The following is a 13,775-nucleotide window of genomic DNA, read 5'->3' on the forward strand; positions in this document are numbered from 1 at the left end:
CCTTCAAAGATTTCCATGAATACCAAGGATCGATAGTTTAGCAGCATGTCTAATTGAGGATCATAAGACCGCCTAGCTGATAGTTCTTCCATGACTAGTCCGTCTTCCGAACGACCAGAATGCCTGCCCTTTTCGGTCCTGGTTGGACGTTTTGGGTATCATGGATATAAAGAATGGTGGTGGTTAAATGTTACTTGATGTTATGTTACTTGATTGTGGTGGTTAAATGTTACTTGATTGACGGGTTTTAACGTCCTTGTTCCTTATAACCGAGTCAAGGGCACAACTATCTGGTTTTAAAAAGAATGTTAGGACTTTAGTTATCTCTCAGCAACAAATATGGTGTCACGCATCACCGAAAGTCCTAGAAGAGTGAAACTATATCTTACTGTAAACTTACTTATTATGGGGATGTCAAATTTTAGCGTAAAGGTGAAAAAATCTAAATTGAAAAAAAACACCCTAACTTATTAGCGCGGATATTAATTAACCCATTAGGTGGTTCAATACTGAAAACACCCTTTCACAAAATTTAGCACTGTACATGAATTAGCACTTCAAAGACAACATGAAAAGCGCTAAAATAAAGCTACCACTAAAATATGTATTTTTACAGTATTTGGTAACTTTTAAATGGGTTTCAATTACTTTCATCTTGTTTAATTAAATAGAATATCTTCAATACGTCAAAATTCTTTGAACACATGGATAAGTTCAAATTGGAAAATTCTGATAATAGGCAGCATAGGTGTCTGTTTAAATGAACATTTTATCAATAGATGTATTTTGAAGGCAGCATCATCTCACCAATGAACGTCAGCTGGTTTTGTTAACATACGTATGTTTTATCATACCGGTATTATCAATTTATATATTACTACAATACACATAATTTATCGTTTGTTTTCACATGAGCATTTTACCCATTTTGATATTTTTCAGGTATCGTCTGCTAAACAAAGTGTTTATACTCCATTCTCCAGCGACATATCTTAAGTGTGTAAGATGGAAGAAGTCTGATAGTGGACGCCATGTAGGAATGACATCTCTTTATATAGTCATGTTCGCTATGTATACGACCATTGCTAGAGGTAAGAATATCACAAAAATAAGGATGTCATCAGTTATTGTCATATTTACATGTATTGTGATTGATATCATATATCATGACTTTAATACCATAACATTTGCAAAAAAGTATGGTAATGTTATAAAATTGTATTTCATTGGTTGTATACATTGTGCATTCCAACATTTAAAAATACGGACATCTTGTTAAATTTCGGTAACTCATACTACATGGGTTTTCTAGATTTTTCTTACTTCTTTTGTTCGTATTTAAAACTTATTTACGGAAAACTGAAAGGAGACATCCGTTCCATTGGCTTTGGTCATTTTATTCTAGTAGGAAGTTCGAGTTGTACGTCACCGATACACCTACAGGCAGATTCGAACCCACAGACCCTGGTGTCACTGGACACGACGCGAAATATGACAGGGTAAGAAACAACATAATAGATGTTATGAAGTGTATAGCGTGGAGAGCACACAGTATATTAGTTCCCGTGAAATAGCAAGAACTAATGTCTTCGTAATATTGCTATCTCAATGAATCTTACAGTCAAGCATACTAAATGTATATCGTATTCAGTCGTCAGTATATCTATACTGAAAACGAGTAAATCATTCATCTCATTTTTTATAATCAGCGTTACCCATGAAGTACATCCATCAATATTATTAAACTCGACATGATATGGAACCCAAATCTGTCTTAGAGAGGCAAACATTCAACAAAAAATCAAACAGGGGCGATGTGAAAAGGTCACTACAGGCCCCTTTACCATGTGAATTGTACATTATGTATCCTGAAATGCTTTTTTTAATATTTCTCTATGTTTAGCCAATTTTGTATTTTTAGCCAATTTTGTATTTTTAATATTATTTTCTGCTCATCTATATGATATCCAAGAATGGACTAATTGTTGAGGTTAAATTCTTGGTTTGTTTTTTATTCTACTTGTTCACTTCTTCTATTTCTTGTAATTTGTTTTCTTTAACATGATCTGATTACAACAGTAAGTCTTTACCTTTATGTATAACAGACCGTTTCTTGGCTTATGTTTTCGTTAACCTTGATAACAAGAGCAAGACTAAGTCTTAACCTTTATTCAAAACAGACCATTTCGATGCTCCTGGCTGATTAAGGCGTCCAATACGAGCCACCTGATAGAGATACAGATGCTGAATGTCTACCTGTCACCAATATCGTCCTGCCAAATGGATAACGTCATCCTCACAAAAGGTATACAAATTCAAGATCAATGTTATTGAAAACATCACTACACACTCATCACTTTTATTCCATGTAGTCTTCTATAATCATTTTATCCCGTCTTTTCATACTGAAGAGTTATGTGCCCTTGTAGGTAGGTAATAATAGTAACGTCATTGGTTTTTAAGGTAACATCATTTTTCAGAAAGAAAAGATATGATTTACGTGAAATCATGATATAATGACATGACAATCCATAGCATCCCGCAAGGGCGACAACTCTTTAATATTCAAAGGCAGAATAAGAATATGACATCGTTAGTACATGTAGTAAATTAAGTTTTGAGTAACATTTGACCTTGACCTTTCCTTGTGACACAGATAATTGAACAACAGACAGTAGAGGTTCTCGTGTGTTTCCTGTGATATAGTAAGATAATGAGTAATTATACTTAAATTATAACATGAATATTCATAATGTTACTTTTTTGCTTTAAAGTCCTTGTGAATACAATTCCGTTTTAAGTTTGATGTATTGTTAACAAATCAGTATCAAATGTTTACACATCAAGGAAAAAAAATATCAAAGACAATTAACAAACTCATAGATGATACCAATATTCCAAGGTTGATGTTTATATTATCAATGATCAAAGCCTCGATACAAACTTTACATCCGTTTACATCTATGGGAATACTATATACATTGTGATTTATCGATAGGGATCGATGATGTACAGGGTAATTATTATTCAACATCAGATCAAACACTTGAACTAAGAAATATGTGCCAAACACCATTTTATGATTGAAAAAAAGTTACCGATATTTACACTATGTTATTAAAGCAGTCTTTAATAAGCCCTTCCCATTTACATTTTATGACAATCAACAATATTATTACATCAGACAATACTAGGTCTTAAAATACTTGACTACTTTTTGATCAATTTATTCGCTGGCTGAATATTTAGAGAAATTTAACCTTCAAGTTCTGTTTAGCGTTTTTTTCATCACGAACCTGATGTGAGTCTCCGATCTCTATTTGTTTCGTTTATTATGTTCTTGGAAGCTTAAGTCTATTGTTAAAAATGTTAAATTTTTGTATGTGTATTTTGTACAAACTTCTGGTGTATCTGATACGGCGATTGTAATACTAGGCAGGGTGACTGTGTTTTATGAAATCAAACACGATGTTAGATGTAATTTGAAAAGCCTTGTTAGCTTTACGCGTAACTATTCAAAGTACTAACTTTTAAAATAACTGATCTCATACCTCCTGAAAGTTGTGTAAAATTGCAAAATCTTTAAAAAAAATCTTTAAAACTTATCTAACCGTGAGAAACATCAAATTAAAATGTGAAACATTTTCCTTTTTCTTTATTGTAAATAATTCAGATGAAAACAATAAACATAAATTCGTTAAGTCCGCAAACAACCATCATAAATTTTATTCCCCAATAAATCGTCAATCTGTATTTGTTCCTGATCAGTAAACACACGTGGACAAGTAAGAACTATTACTGACCAACACTTGAGGCCACTTTGAGGTTATCTCGGTATTTATTTTGTCTTTGTTGTCTTCAGAGACAACCCCAATTTTACTGAAAGTAAACAAATAGTGCGATGCTTTCGCTTCTTCCTATGATAGACGCTTCGAATGGGCGTTACCTATTTGTCGGTAACATTTTATATAGTATTGTTTGACAAAAGTGTTACACATTGCTGTTGCTCGACTAATTAATCCTGGTATGTTGAAAGTGATGGAAATAACGGATTACATTTAGGTGTTTATCGACTAATTGGTCCCGGTATGTAGGTTATTATTTTAAAAGATGGAATGTAACAGTGTAAATATTACATCACCAAGTCTCGACTTATTGATTCTGGTATGTTGAAAGTGATGGTAAAAACTCAATACACACTGCTCTATATAGTATCTGACTGTCATATATCGGTAACGAACAAACTGGATGCCTACATATATGATGGCTATGTTATTAATGGACAGCCAGCCGCGACCCAGAATACTACCATTGGACCAATATAACGGAAGGTGAGTGTTTACTTATACCAAACATGTAAACATTGGCTCAAACAATTTATTTATCTTTAATCTATTACAAATCCAGAAGTTCTGTTACAATTAGAAAGTCCTTCATAAAAGTTGACGGGGCGTAATATTAATTTAGTACAAATGTGTTTTTTTTGTTTTGTTTTTTTTTGTTTGTTTTTTTTTTAACACTAATTGTTTTATCATCGAAACTTCGTGTGGGTTTATGACGTAAAACAAGGGGTAAGGAATGGCATTAGCTACCCCGCGAAGGTGCATATCGGTACACAGCGTCAGATTTAAAGGTGAGTCTGCTCAGGTGTAACGGGTGAGAAAACCGTCCTAAGGTATATAGTCTAATTTACATACACTAAGTAAAGTAAACATCGAGAGAAAGGGACAGTGAATAGCAGCATTAAGTCTACCGCTAGATACCAGTCTGTGCCTATTGGCGTACAGTGATGTAAGTATAAAATGATTCTTATTTAACTTTATATCATATGCTGTAGATTACTTTGTTGAATTTTAATGTAAATGATAGGATGTAATTTGTAATTATAACCTATGTAAGTGTAAATAATAAAATTTAAATCCTTGATTTATTGGAAAAGTATGTAAATATATAAGTACGTTTTTGCTATCAGTTATGTTATGGGTTATGATGTGTGTTTACAAATGTCAGATTTGACTGAGATTGGAAGTAACGGTATTAAAGGAAAATGAATTACACTTGATATGATTTCAAAGATATTCTCCTCTAAGCTAAGATGTTTAAACTAAAGCTACGTTTGTAGTATCTCCTAAACTAGAATAATTCATCACATAAATCAGCAGTTTAAACTTATTTTAAGATTTAATTGTACGTACAAAGTGTGAAACCTGTATCACATACTTTATTATGTTTTGTAAAACCTGTTATGTTTAGTTAGATCAAAATAAGGATTGTGCTTTTACATACATCTGTGTTATTATCAAATGAGCATATATTCGTAATTGTAAAATAATTATGTAAATGGAAATTATTCATATTTGAAATAATTATCCAATATGTCGTTTCATATATACAGCGAATGTTTGTTTTATTAAGGTCTAATTTTTCTTCAACCTAAACCGATGTGACAATAATCGAGTACGTAAAATGTTTTTATATATGAAATGAAATACAACTGATTTTACTCATGAGTGATGTTTAGTCATCGAGTGGTAAAACACAACACATTTACTGTGTGTTTGCTTATATAGATCAAAATATGACACATTGTGATATATTTCTGATCGATAACATTTGTAAATACATGTATCTGGAAGTAAGTAATAGGAAATTTATTAATCTGTTAAGTCACATCAAAATTTTGTATATTACTTTAGAAGAAAAAGACGGAAGTTCAATAGTTTCCAGTTCTTCTTATGAAATGATATAGATGTGTATGATCTGCAAACAATAAGCTTTTGTTTTAAATGGAGAAAGTCGTTATCGTATATGAAATGGTGATGTTTCCATGTGTTATAGAAGTGCAAGCAAACAAAATAGAATTCATTATCAGTAATTTTATGTTTATTTTATTTAGAAATTTACTGACTTCTTCCCAATTCAAATATTTTGAAAAGATCATAATATTGTCATATCTTATGAGATATTTCTGACTGAAAATCATATATGTCGTCGAATATGGAACAAATTATGTCATTTCAATTAAGAAAAGCATTTAAATTGGGTTTGAAATGTTCAACCTGAAAACACGCTTATGATAAACAAGTTTTTATGTATTTTTCATTAGATGTGATGAAATATGTTCTGGCTTGTGTCAATACGGAATGCAATAAGGCGGATTTAAAGTCCACACCTCCTTAATACAATGTCAACATTTCATCTTCATTTATTAGCATTCACAAAGCGTGCGTTTCACGTTTCGCTCTTTCACTGCATTCACAATATCTCACAAACCTAAAGAATAAATTTATCTTAGAGTAAACTCGACCAATGGCTCTGTGAATTTGCACAAAGAGGAATTTTCACACATGATCAGAATTGTATGTTTATTTCTTGTCTAGATATAGGGCTTGTCGCTTCATTCTATAGCAGACATCCAATAACGATTACTTAGATTATGAGGATGCCACCGGTGATTTTAGTAGAAAGCAAGCTAGACGTCGTGTACTCTCTAATATTACAATTATGCATTCATGTTTTATCTTGTAGATTTTTTTAAAAATTTTGTTTATGGCCCAGTTTTTTTGTTTTTTTTTTTCTTTTTTTTTCAAGGTCTAGGTTTTATTAAAATAGATATACGACTAACCTTCCACTTGGCTTGCGAGCTTTTGATATCATTATTATATAGAAGGTTACTGACCGTCTGTCAGAGGATTTTTGTCTAGACTCTGACTTCTATCTATCAAGACAATGAATAATATATGTAACATAGCAAAGTTTGCATCAAAATGTCTTTTTTTAAAGATATCTGAAGACAATAATTTTATGTAACAACTTAAGAAAACGAAGGTACTCATAATTGTTTAACTGTGCGCGAGGGTTAACAACTCTTTTTAACGTTACAGCTAGCTAATATATTACTTAATACTTTAAAATGAGTATTCTCGATCATGCAAAAAACAACAAAAAAACGTCGCACTTTAAAATGAGTATTCTCGATCATGCTTTTGTATACTGACTTTATAGACATATACAGAACCTGGGACTTTTTGATTGAGCAAAGTACGTCCTTGTAGGATGAACATACTAATGAATGTAATTTGATCCACAAGCCTTCATGTGAAAATCTCTGTCAATAATTATCGCCAAGATTTAGGTCGGGCGTAAATATTTGAATTGATAAACGTACACAACAAGGGTTTTCTTTAGATTTGAGTTTAAGCTTTTTATTACCTATCTCTAATATTTGTTATCGTGTTATCGTTACATAGTAATCGCGGATATATAATTCAATATACGACATTTTAAGCAAAATCTGTAATTCTCAAATTTATAACACCCAATAAAATACTTGTTTTACCGTTCAACTAAAATATTATAAATTATTAACCAATATTTAAATTGCTTTCGTGTACACCTTTCGAAAAGGAGCTTGTTTGATAATTGTGCGCTGGAGTATTTGGTTTGTCATAAATGACGTCATATCCGGAACGACAAAACGTCATCTGAATATTTGCTTTCATCGATCAAAACATTCTTCTTATTGATATACTTAGTTTTTGTACATGAACACATCTACACACCTTTATAAATAAATCCCGTAGATATTTGTAAGTGTTAAGTTGTGATTGATGTAGATGTTATTGAAATTGATATGCTATTGATATATATATTTATATATGAATGGTACATGCGCACACTTTATATTAAATATTTGTCAATGGGGTTTTACACTTATGTTCTATTTATACATAAACGTTTTTCGAAAACTGTAGGGCGTGAAACGAGAAATCACTTCCAACTTAGATCTTCCTATCGACAGGGTGTGTATTCAATAAAGTTTAATGTATTCATATTCTATGCAGCGAGAGACGCGATGTTTACATATATATCACATTAAATAAGCTGCATACGGTATGCGCGATCTTAATTTCATTCTGGTCTCCAACAAGGTCACTCACTAAAGCAGAGCCCTGTAATCTTCCATATTTTATTTATGTATACATTTTAGCCAAACTTGATTGGCATAAAATTTCGTGATGTTCCCTTTCTGTTCCTTCTCCGGATATTTTCTCAAATTCATGTCTAGTACCATTTAGTAATATCAAAACTTTTCCCAATTCTTAATAGTTCAATGTCTAGTAAAGTGAATATTCCTAAAAAGCCGATATTGTTCAAACTTACTTAACATACAAGTACTGTTAACCTAAGGGGCCGCGGTGGCTGAGTGATTAAGATGTCCCGACCTGATTCAAATTCGAATACCATCTGGGACAGATGCAATATACTGACCACTGGTCGGTGGTTATTCTCCGGGTACCCCGACGTTACCAACTAAACCTAACACGTCCTTCAATAACTGGGGACGTTAAAATAATCAAATCAAACCTTATTATAAAACAAGTCATTCAAGCGTATGATTGTTTTTTTGTGTATTTCCTTCTAGAGAAAAATTCTCGAAAATGAATCATCACGAAAAAATGATAGTACAATAGAGAGTTTTAACTGCAAGTTGCAAAATAAAATCGTCATGAAAATGTAGCTGGGAATGGTATCGCGAAATTAAGTCAGCGAGATAAGAAACTGGTTTACAGTATGCTTACGACCTTGGTAATTCTTTGTATAATTATATGGAGAAACTAAATACAACAATACTTGAGGAAGGAGTCTGTATCATTAACACTACAACAAAACTTTAGTGGTGGCCGTCGGGAAGATAATCAATATGCATATATAGAGAGTGAATATGTTGAGATAAAGAATACACAGATAACAACATCAAACAAAGGAGAAATATGCCGTTATATTTTTTTCCTTTTAAGAACACTTTTGATAGATTATCACTTGAGGCAACAACAGTGATAGTTTAACAGGGGAATCTTGATTGTTATGTTTTGATTATTTGTAGAAAATGAACGCACTTCCATTAATCGAAATCGATTATGTTTGGAAAGATAGTGCATGTTATCTACGAGGTAGATATAGATTTATATATACACATGTAATTCACCTACATTCGTCTCATTTTACTCTTGTTTTCAGTTTCTGGGTTTTGTGCTTGTTAACATACAGTCATTGCATGTATGCGTTTATTACTTTCAGAGAATTATTTAAATTAATAGCGTATAGAGTGCAACATTCGCGAAGAGGATGATATCTTCGCGTTTTAATTTTGTAACAGTCGCGAAAATTTAATTCACGAAATAGTATATTATTTAAGAATTAATTTGAATAGATTTTTTTATGTTATGGAGATATAACACAAAACTCTGAGTGTACTCTAAATTAACTGCAAATCAGTTTACGATGAGATTACACTCAGATTTTTGTGTTATATTTCCATAACATAAAAAATCTATTCAATTAATCATCCTTATAATCCAATTTACTAAATAAAATCTCTTCAATTTTCGAAATTCATTTTGGGACTCTTTTGTCAATAAAATCAATACGCCGTCATCTCAGCCGATCAGAAGCGACGTCACAAACGGCGACGCCTTTTCTTTCATGATTAAGTAAACTTTTAAGCCAACGAAAAAGCTCGTTATAATCCATATTATATGTAAATTATTTGTATCTTGATAACTCGATTGCACATTAATATCCGATAATAGTCAATTTTCTTGCGATAAGATAAAATTCGCAATGAAATAACCCACAAAAATAACAGGATAAATAGTGTTATGTTCCACCAACAGTCATAATGCTGAGTGCAATTCATATCATACATCACCGGTTTCCAGGTAGACGAACTACGTACGCAGTCACGAACGCGGACCACTGGAAAATAGGGGGCCATCTCAAAACTGTATGTGTTTAATGTGTTGTCAAACATCGAAATGTTTTTATTGACTACTCGAAGAGGTTTACGCTGTAGAGCATAACTCAAATTCAATAGGGAACTGAAAACTGATGTCTAATTATACAATGTATGTGTATAATGGATTGTAAAATATTTTGCATGTACTCAACTTTTGCATGTAGTCTTACGAATTTGTATACATGGGTATTAGCAATATCAATAAATTAATGATGTAAAAGTAATATAAATAAATCATAAATCAATGGAGTTTACAACGATAGTGATCAAATAAACAACCACATGTTATAACTTAATTAACGCGGAGAATTATTCGATTGTTTATTTACCTAATCGACCATGCAGGCGACGTCACATTGTACGACGTTATGAATTAATTTTATGGTCACAATGGTGTATAACACGTTTGTCTTGTACGGTAAGACATTAATTATATATGCACATGTCTGAATGTCCGTCATTACACGCATTCAAAATGAGTCATGACATGAATACGTCGGTCTTCAGATACCAAAACCATATCGTCGACGTCGCCTTTTCAATTCGTATTAAAGCAAAGATGATCAAACGTAATGTGACATGCTTGAAGTCATTTGCATTCGTGCGCTTTCGTATCAACAAACAAGTGACCGTACACATATATGACAACGACCAATTATGTGTATATATAGTAGCGATTGATAGGTTGAATTCTGCCTCTTATAAATATTACTTTTTAACAGCTCTGAACATTGCTGTATTTGATATTGTCAGCAGATATAAATGAGTTTTAAGATTTGCATCATATCATTACCCTAACAAATGCCCCCCTCCCCAGTTATCTGTAGGCCGCGTTCCGTGTTCGCGTACCAAGTCCGTCTACCTGCAAACCGGTGATGTCTAGTAATTAATATTGATATAAGAACTACTTAAATGATCATGAGCCTTCTTTACTTTTCAGGTTCGGGAGACCAGGAGACCATTCGCGTCTGGTGTAAAGACTACATGTCAAGTGGTATAATTACCACCAGCAGTAATACAGTATATATTCACCTCACAACGACTTCCGATGACGTCACAGGGCTCATCTTTATTCTTAATTTCTGGTCTACTATGAGTAAGTATGTCAAACTGACAAGAATATTTTAAACGTTTATTCTTTATATAATAAAGAAACTTTGGGGACCAATTGGATTACTTTGTTACAAGCATTTTTCGTTATAAACATGTTTTTCTTATAAATAGTTTTTTTTATCTTTTTTTATATATTGAAAACAAATATTGGTGATAAGAGAAGAGTATATTGGATATATACGACATTATCGATGGGAAAACAAAAACAAAAATTTATACTGCCACCGAAAATAGAATATAACGGATGTACTTGCTGAATGCTTAACCGGAACAAATAGCCTGTTTTGTAACTCTGTATAAAATCTCATTGCCATTCGATTATTAAAACAACACCAATGTGATATATTGTTTTCTCGAGTAATCACAGGATATAAAAGTACAATGGATCTATTTATAGGTACATAAACATAGGTATCAACTGAAGAATGTAAACAGATCAAACAATAAATATTTAAGTAGGCTGGTGTAAAGAGTGGTCATTCCGATTTATACAGATATTTATATCATATTTAAACTTTCCCTCAGATTTATGACATATCGATGATTAATGATTTATCGATCATGGTCTTTTGAGGACATGCTATATTTCAATTGTGAACAAAATCTGGAGTTTCCAGAGAAAGGTGACAACCTACAGGTAGTTTATAAGATATTATACTGGACACAATGGATATTTTCCAGGTGATGCATTAAATACCCATTGGACTAGGTCTTCAAGAAGAAACTATTCAACACGTGACCTATAGAATATGGTCAAACTACCGTCAACTAACCGAATAACAGCCGAACAAATGTTAATCACACAATGCCATTTCAATATACTAGTACATATTATTTTTAACATTGTTATCCGATTTTGAATTGAATTTCTGACTCGACTTGACTTTATCCTGTTTAACAGAGATTGGCGTTATAACTGTACCTACTACCCACATTGTATGATTGTCAAAGACGATTTTTGTTCTTATATTTTCTCTTCTTTCTAACTTTCTTTCTCCTTCTAAATGCCTTGATTTATACCACCACACGCGTTGGGTTCTGTCCCCATGTCGAGACGCACAAGTCTGTTTAAGCGGTCGCTCCTGTTTAATTAGGACTTAACATGTAACTGGCGTTGACGGACTGGTTTACCCGTTGACCGGGAAGGGTGTGAAGATTGGTGTCTCTGGTGGTATGCTTCAATGAGACAGCACTATAAAACGCCCAAGAGTCATTTTTACCAGAATCTCCCAAACCATAAAACATTTATACAAGCAACACATTGTATTCAGGGGAGACCGTCCTTAAATGAACCTAGCTGTCTCAGGACATCATCGAACATAAACAAATATCGAACGTTGATGGAGCAGAGAAAGAATATCTTTCTGCAGATTGTGATTATGTTTTTTTTTCAGTTTTCATTTTCCCGATTCCAGTATTATTTTATATTTTTTTTTGTGTAAACATGAAAATGTTATTTTTTTTTATTTTTTTTATCTAATTATTTATTTATTTATTCATTTATCTTTTTATTTATTGTAATAGTTTCATACTTTTTCGCTGCTTTTGATAATCTTTTCCATGTGTATTGCAAGTTTCATTTTTCACTGCTTGATCATTATGAATTTCTAGGTCAAACCGTATCCGGACCAGTACGTCTAGGGCCGGCTAACTACCTACTCATATCCTTGAGTATCCTCGTGGGAGCCGTTCTCCTTGTCGGCGTTATCTACCTTTTCTATAGGGAATACACAACAATTATGCAGCGGAAGGAGCAGACGTTCAAAAAGAAGCTCCGCGTCAGGCGTCAAGGCATCAGTGGAGCCAGTGGACTGGTAAATACGCAGTTTCAGATGGAGGACACGAGTAGTGAAAAGGAAACGACTTTGTCTTATCTCACAGTTTCTCCTAGCCCGGACTGCAGTGTTTGATGTGACAAACAAATAAACATGCGTATCTACGAGTGATCCTCGATACTCCAGGGGTTACTATCACTGACGTAATATCCACCCCTGGCAAACGAGGGCTGTTATGGAAACTAATCGGGAGAATAACTGACATTGTCGTTTAAGAGTGTTTCGCCTAGTCTAGAAGGACTTGACAGGACGACTAATATGTGAAGACTGAAGTGTTCGCCTTAGTGTCGTCGACTAGTTGCCATGTTGATGTAAAAACTGCCTAATATTGAAAGGAAATGAGTACTCCTTTGTCATCTCCTTAGCTAGCCTGTTTTGTCATATCAACATAATACATGTGAATTTATTCAAATTGTGTGTTATGAGAGAGTTGATATGTTGTTATTTGGCAACTTATATCATGGAAAGAATGTGCATTGTCTTAATTCACCGTCTCCCCAGTGCAGTGTGGCGTCCATACAGTAACTTCATATGTGTTTGTGTTTCGAATAAAATGTTACCAGGAGGATGGAATATTGCTACATCAATACTTTTGATAAGTAAATCCAAAACGACGGCACAAATGAGTGCCGAAACTGTAATACAATATATGTTTATTGCTTTACTAGAAATGAACATTTAAATGTTATACCTATTCAAAGAAACACAAACAACGTGCAAGTTTAAAAAAACAACCCTTATTGATTTCAAAAATGATAAATGCATTGAACTTATATTATCCAGCATAGCGATGGGTGGCAAACTTTTCAGCGACAAGTGAGGATTGTATCTTCGTGTTTAATCATGAGGATTGGCATCCAGCACTTACAATCGTTTACGTTACTAACAAGTTATACAAAGTAAATCAATATATAATGCCTTTACTTGAAGAGGGTTGAAGAAATTTCACTGATTGACAGATAATGAGTAAATATGATGTGATTCATAATTACTTTCTATGCAATTAAAATCACAAGAATTAATGCCAA

At 33.0% G+C, this 13,775-nt stretch overlaps 1 protein-coding gene across 1 annotated transcript; it reads left to right on the top strand.

Moving 5' to 3' along the window:
* The first annotated feature begins 955 nt into the window (after positions 1-955).
* LOC138328518 (uncharacterized) lies at positions 956-13,775 on the top strand. Its single transcript, XM_069275355.1, has 6 exons — positions 956-1,091; positions 1,406-1,499; positions 2,181-2,305; positions 2,999-3,009; positions 10,754-10,895; positions 12,524-13,775. Exons 1-6 carry the CDS (start codon positions 1,040-1,042, stop codon positions 12,820-12,822), a joined length of 723 nt encoding a protein of 240 aa, XP_069131456.1. The 5' UTR covers positions 956-1,039; the 3' UTR covers positions 12,823-13,775.

Source organism: Argopecten irradians, chromosome 7 (assembly GCF_041381155.1).
Source record: "Argopecten irradians isolate NY chromosome 7, Ai_NY, whole genome shotgun sequence".
Taxonomy (NCBI): domain Eukaryota; kingdom Metazoa; phylum Mollusca; class Bivalvia; order Pectinida; family Pectinidae; genus Argopecten; species Argopecten irradians.

Excerpts from the sequence above, each read along its gene's own strand:
- LOC138328518 (XM_069275355.1), top strand. The coding sequence starts at position 1,040 with ATGACATCTCTTTATATAGTCATGTTCGCTATGTATACGACCATTGCT. Across the intron at positions 1,500-2,180 it reads ACGACGCGAAATATGACAGG|ACCATTTCGATGCTCCTGGC; the intron begins GTAAGAAACAAC and ends TATTCAAAACAG. Across the intron at positions 10,896-12,523 it reads TAATTTCTGGTCTACTATGA|GTCAAACCGTATCCGGACCA; the intron begins GTAAGTATGTCA and ends ATGAATTTCTAG.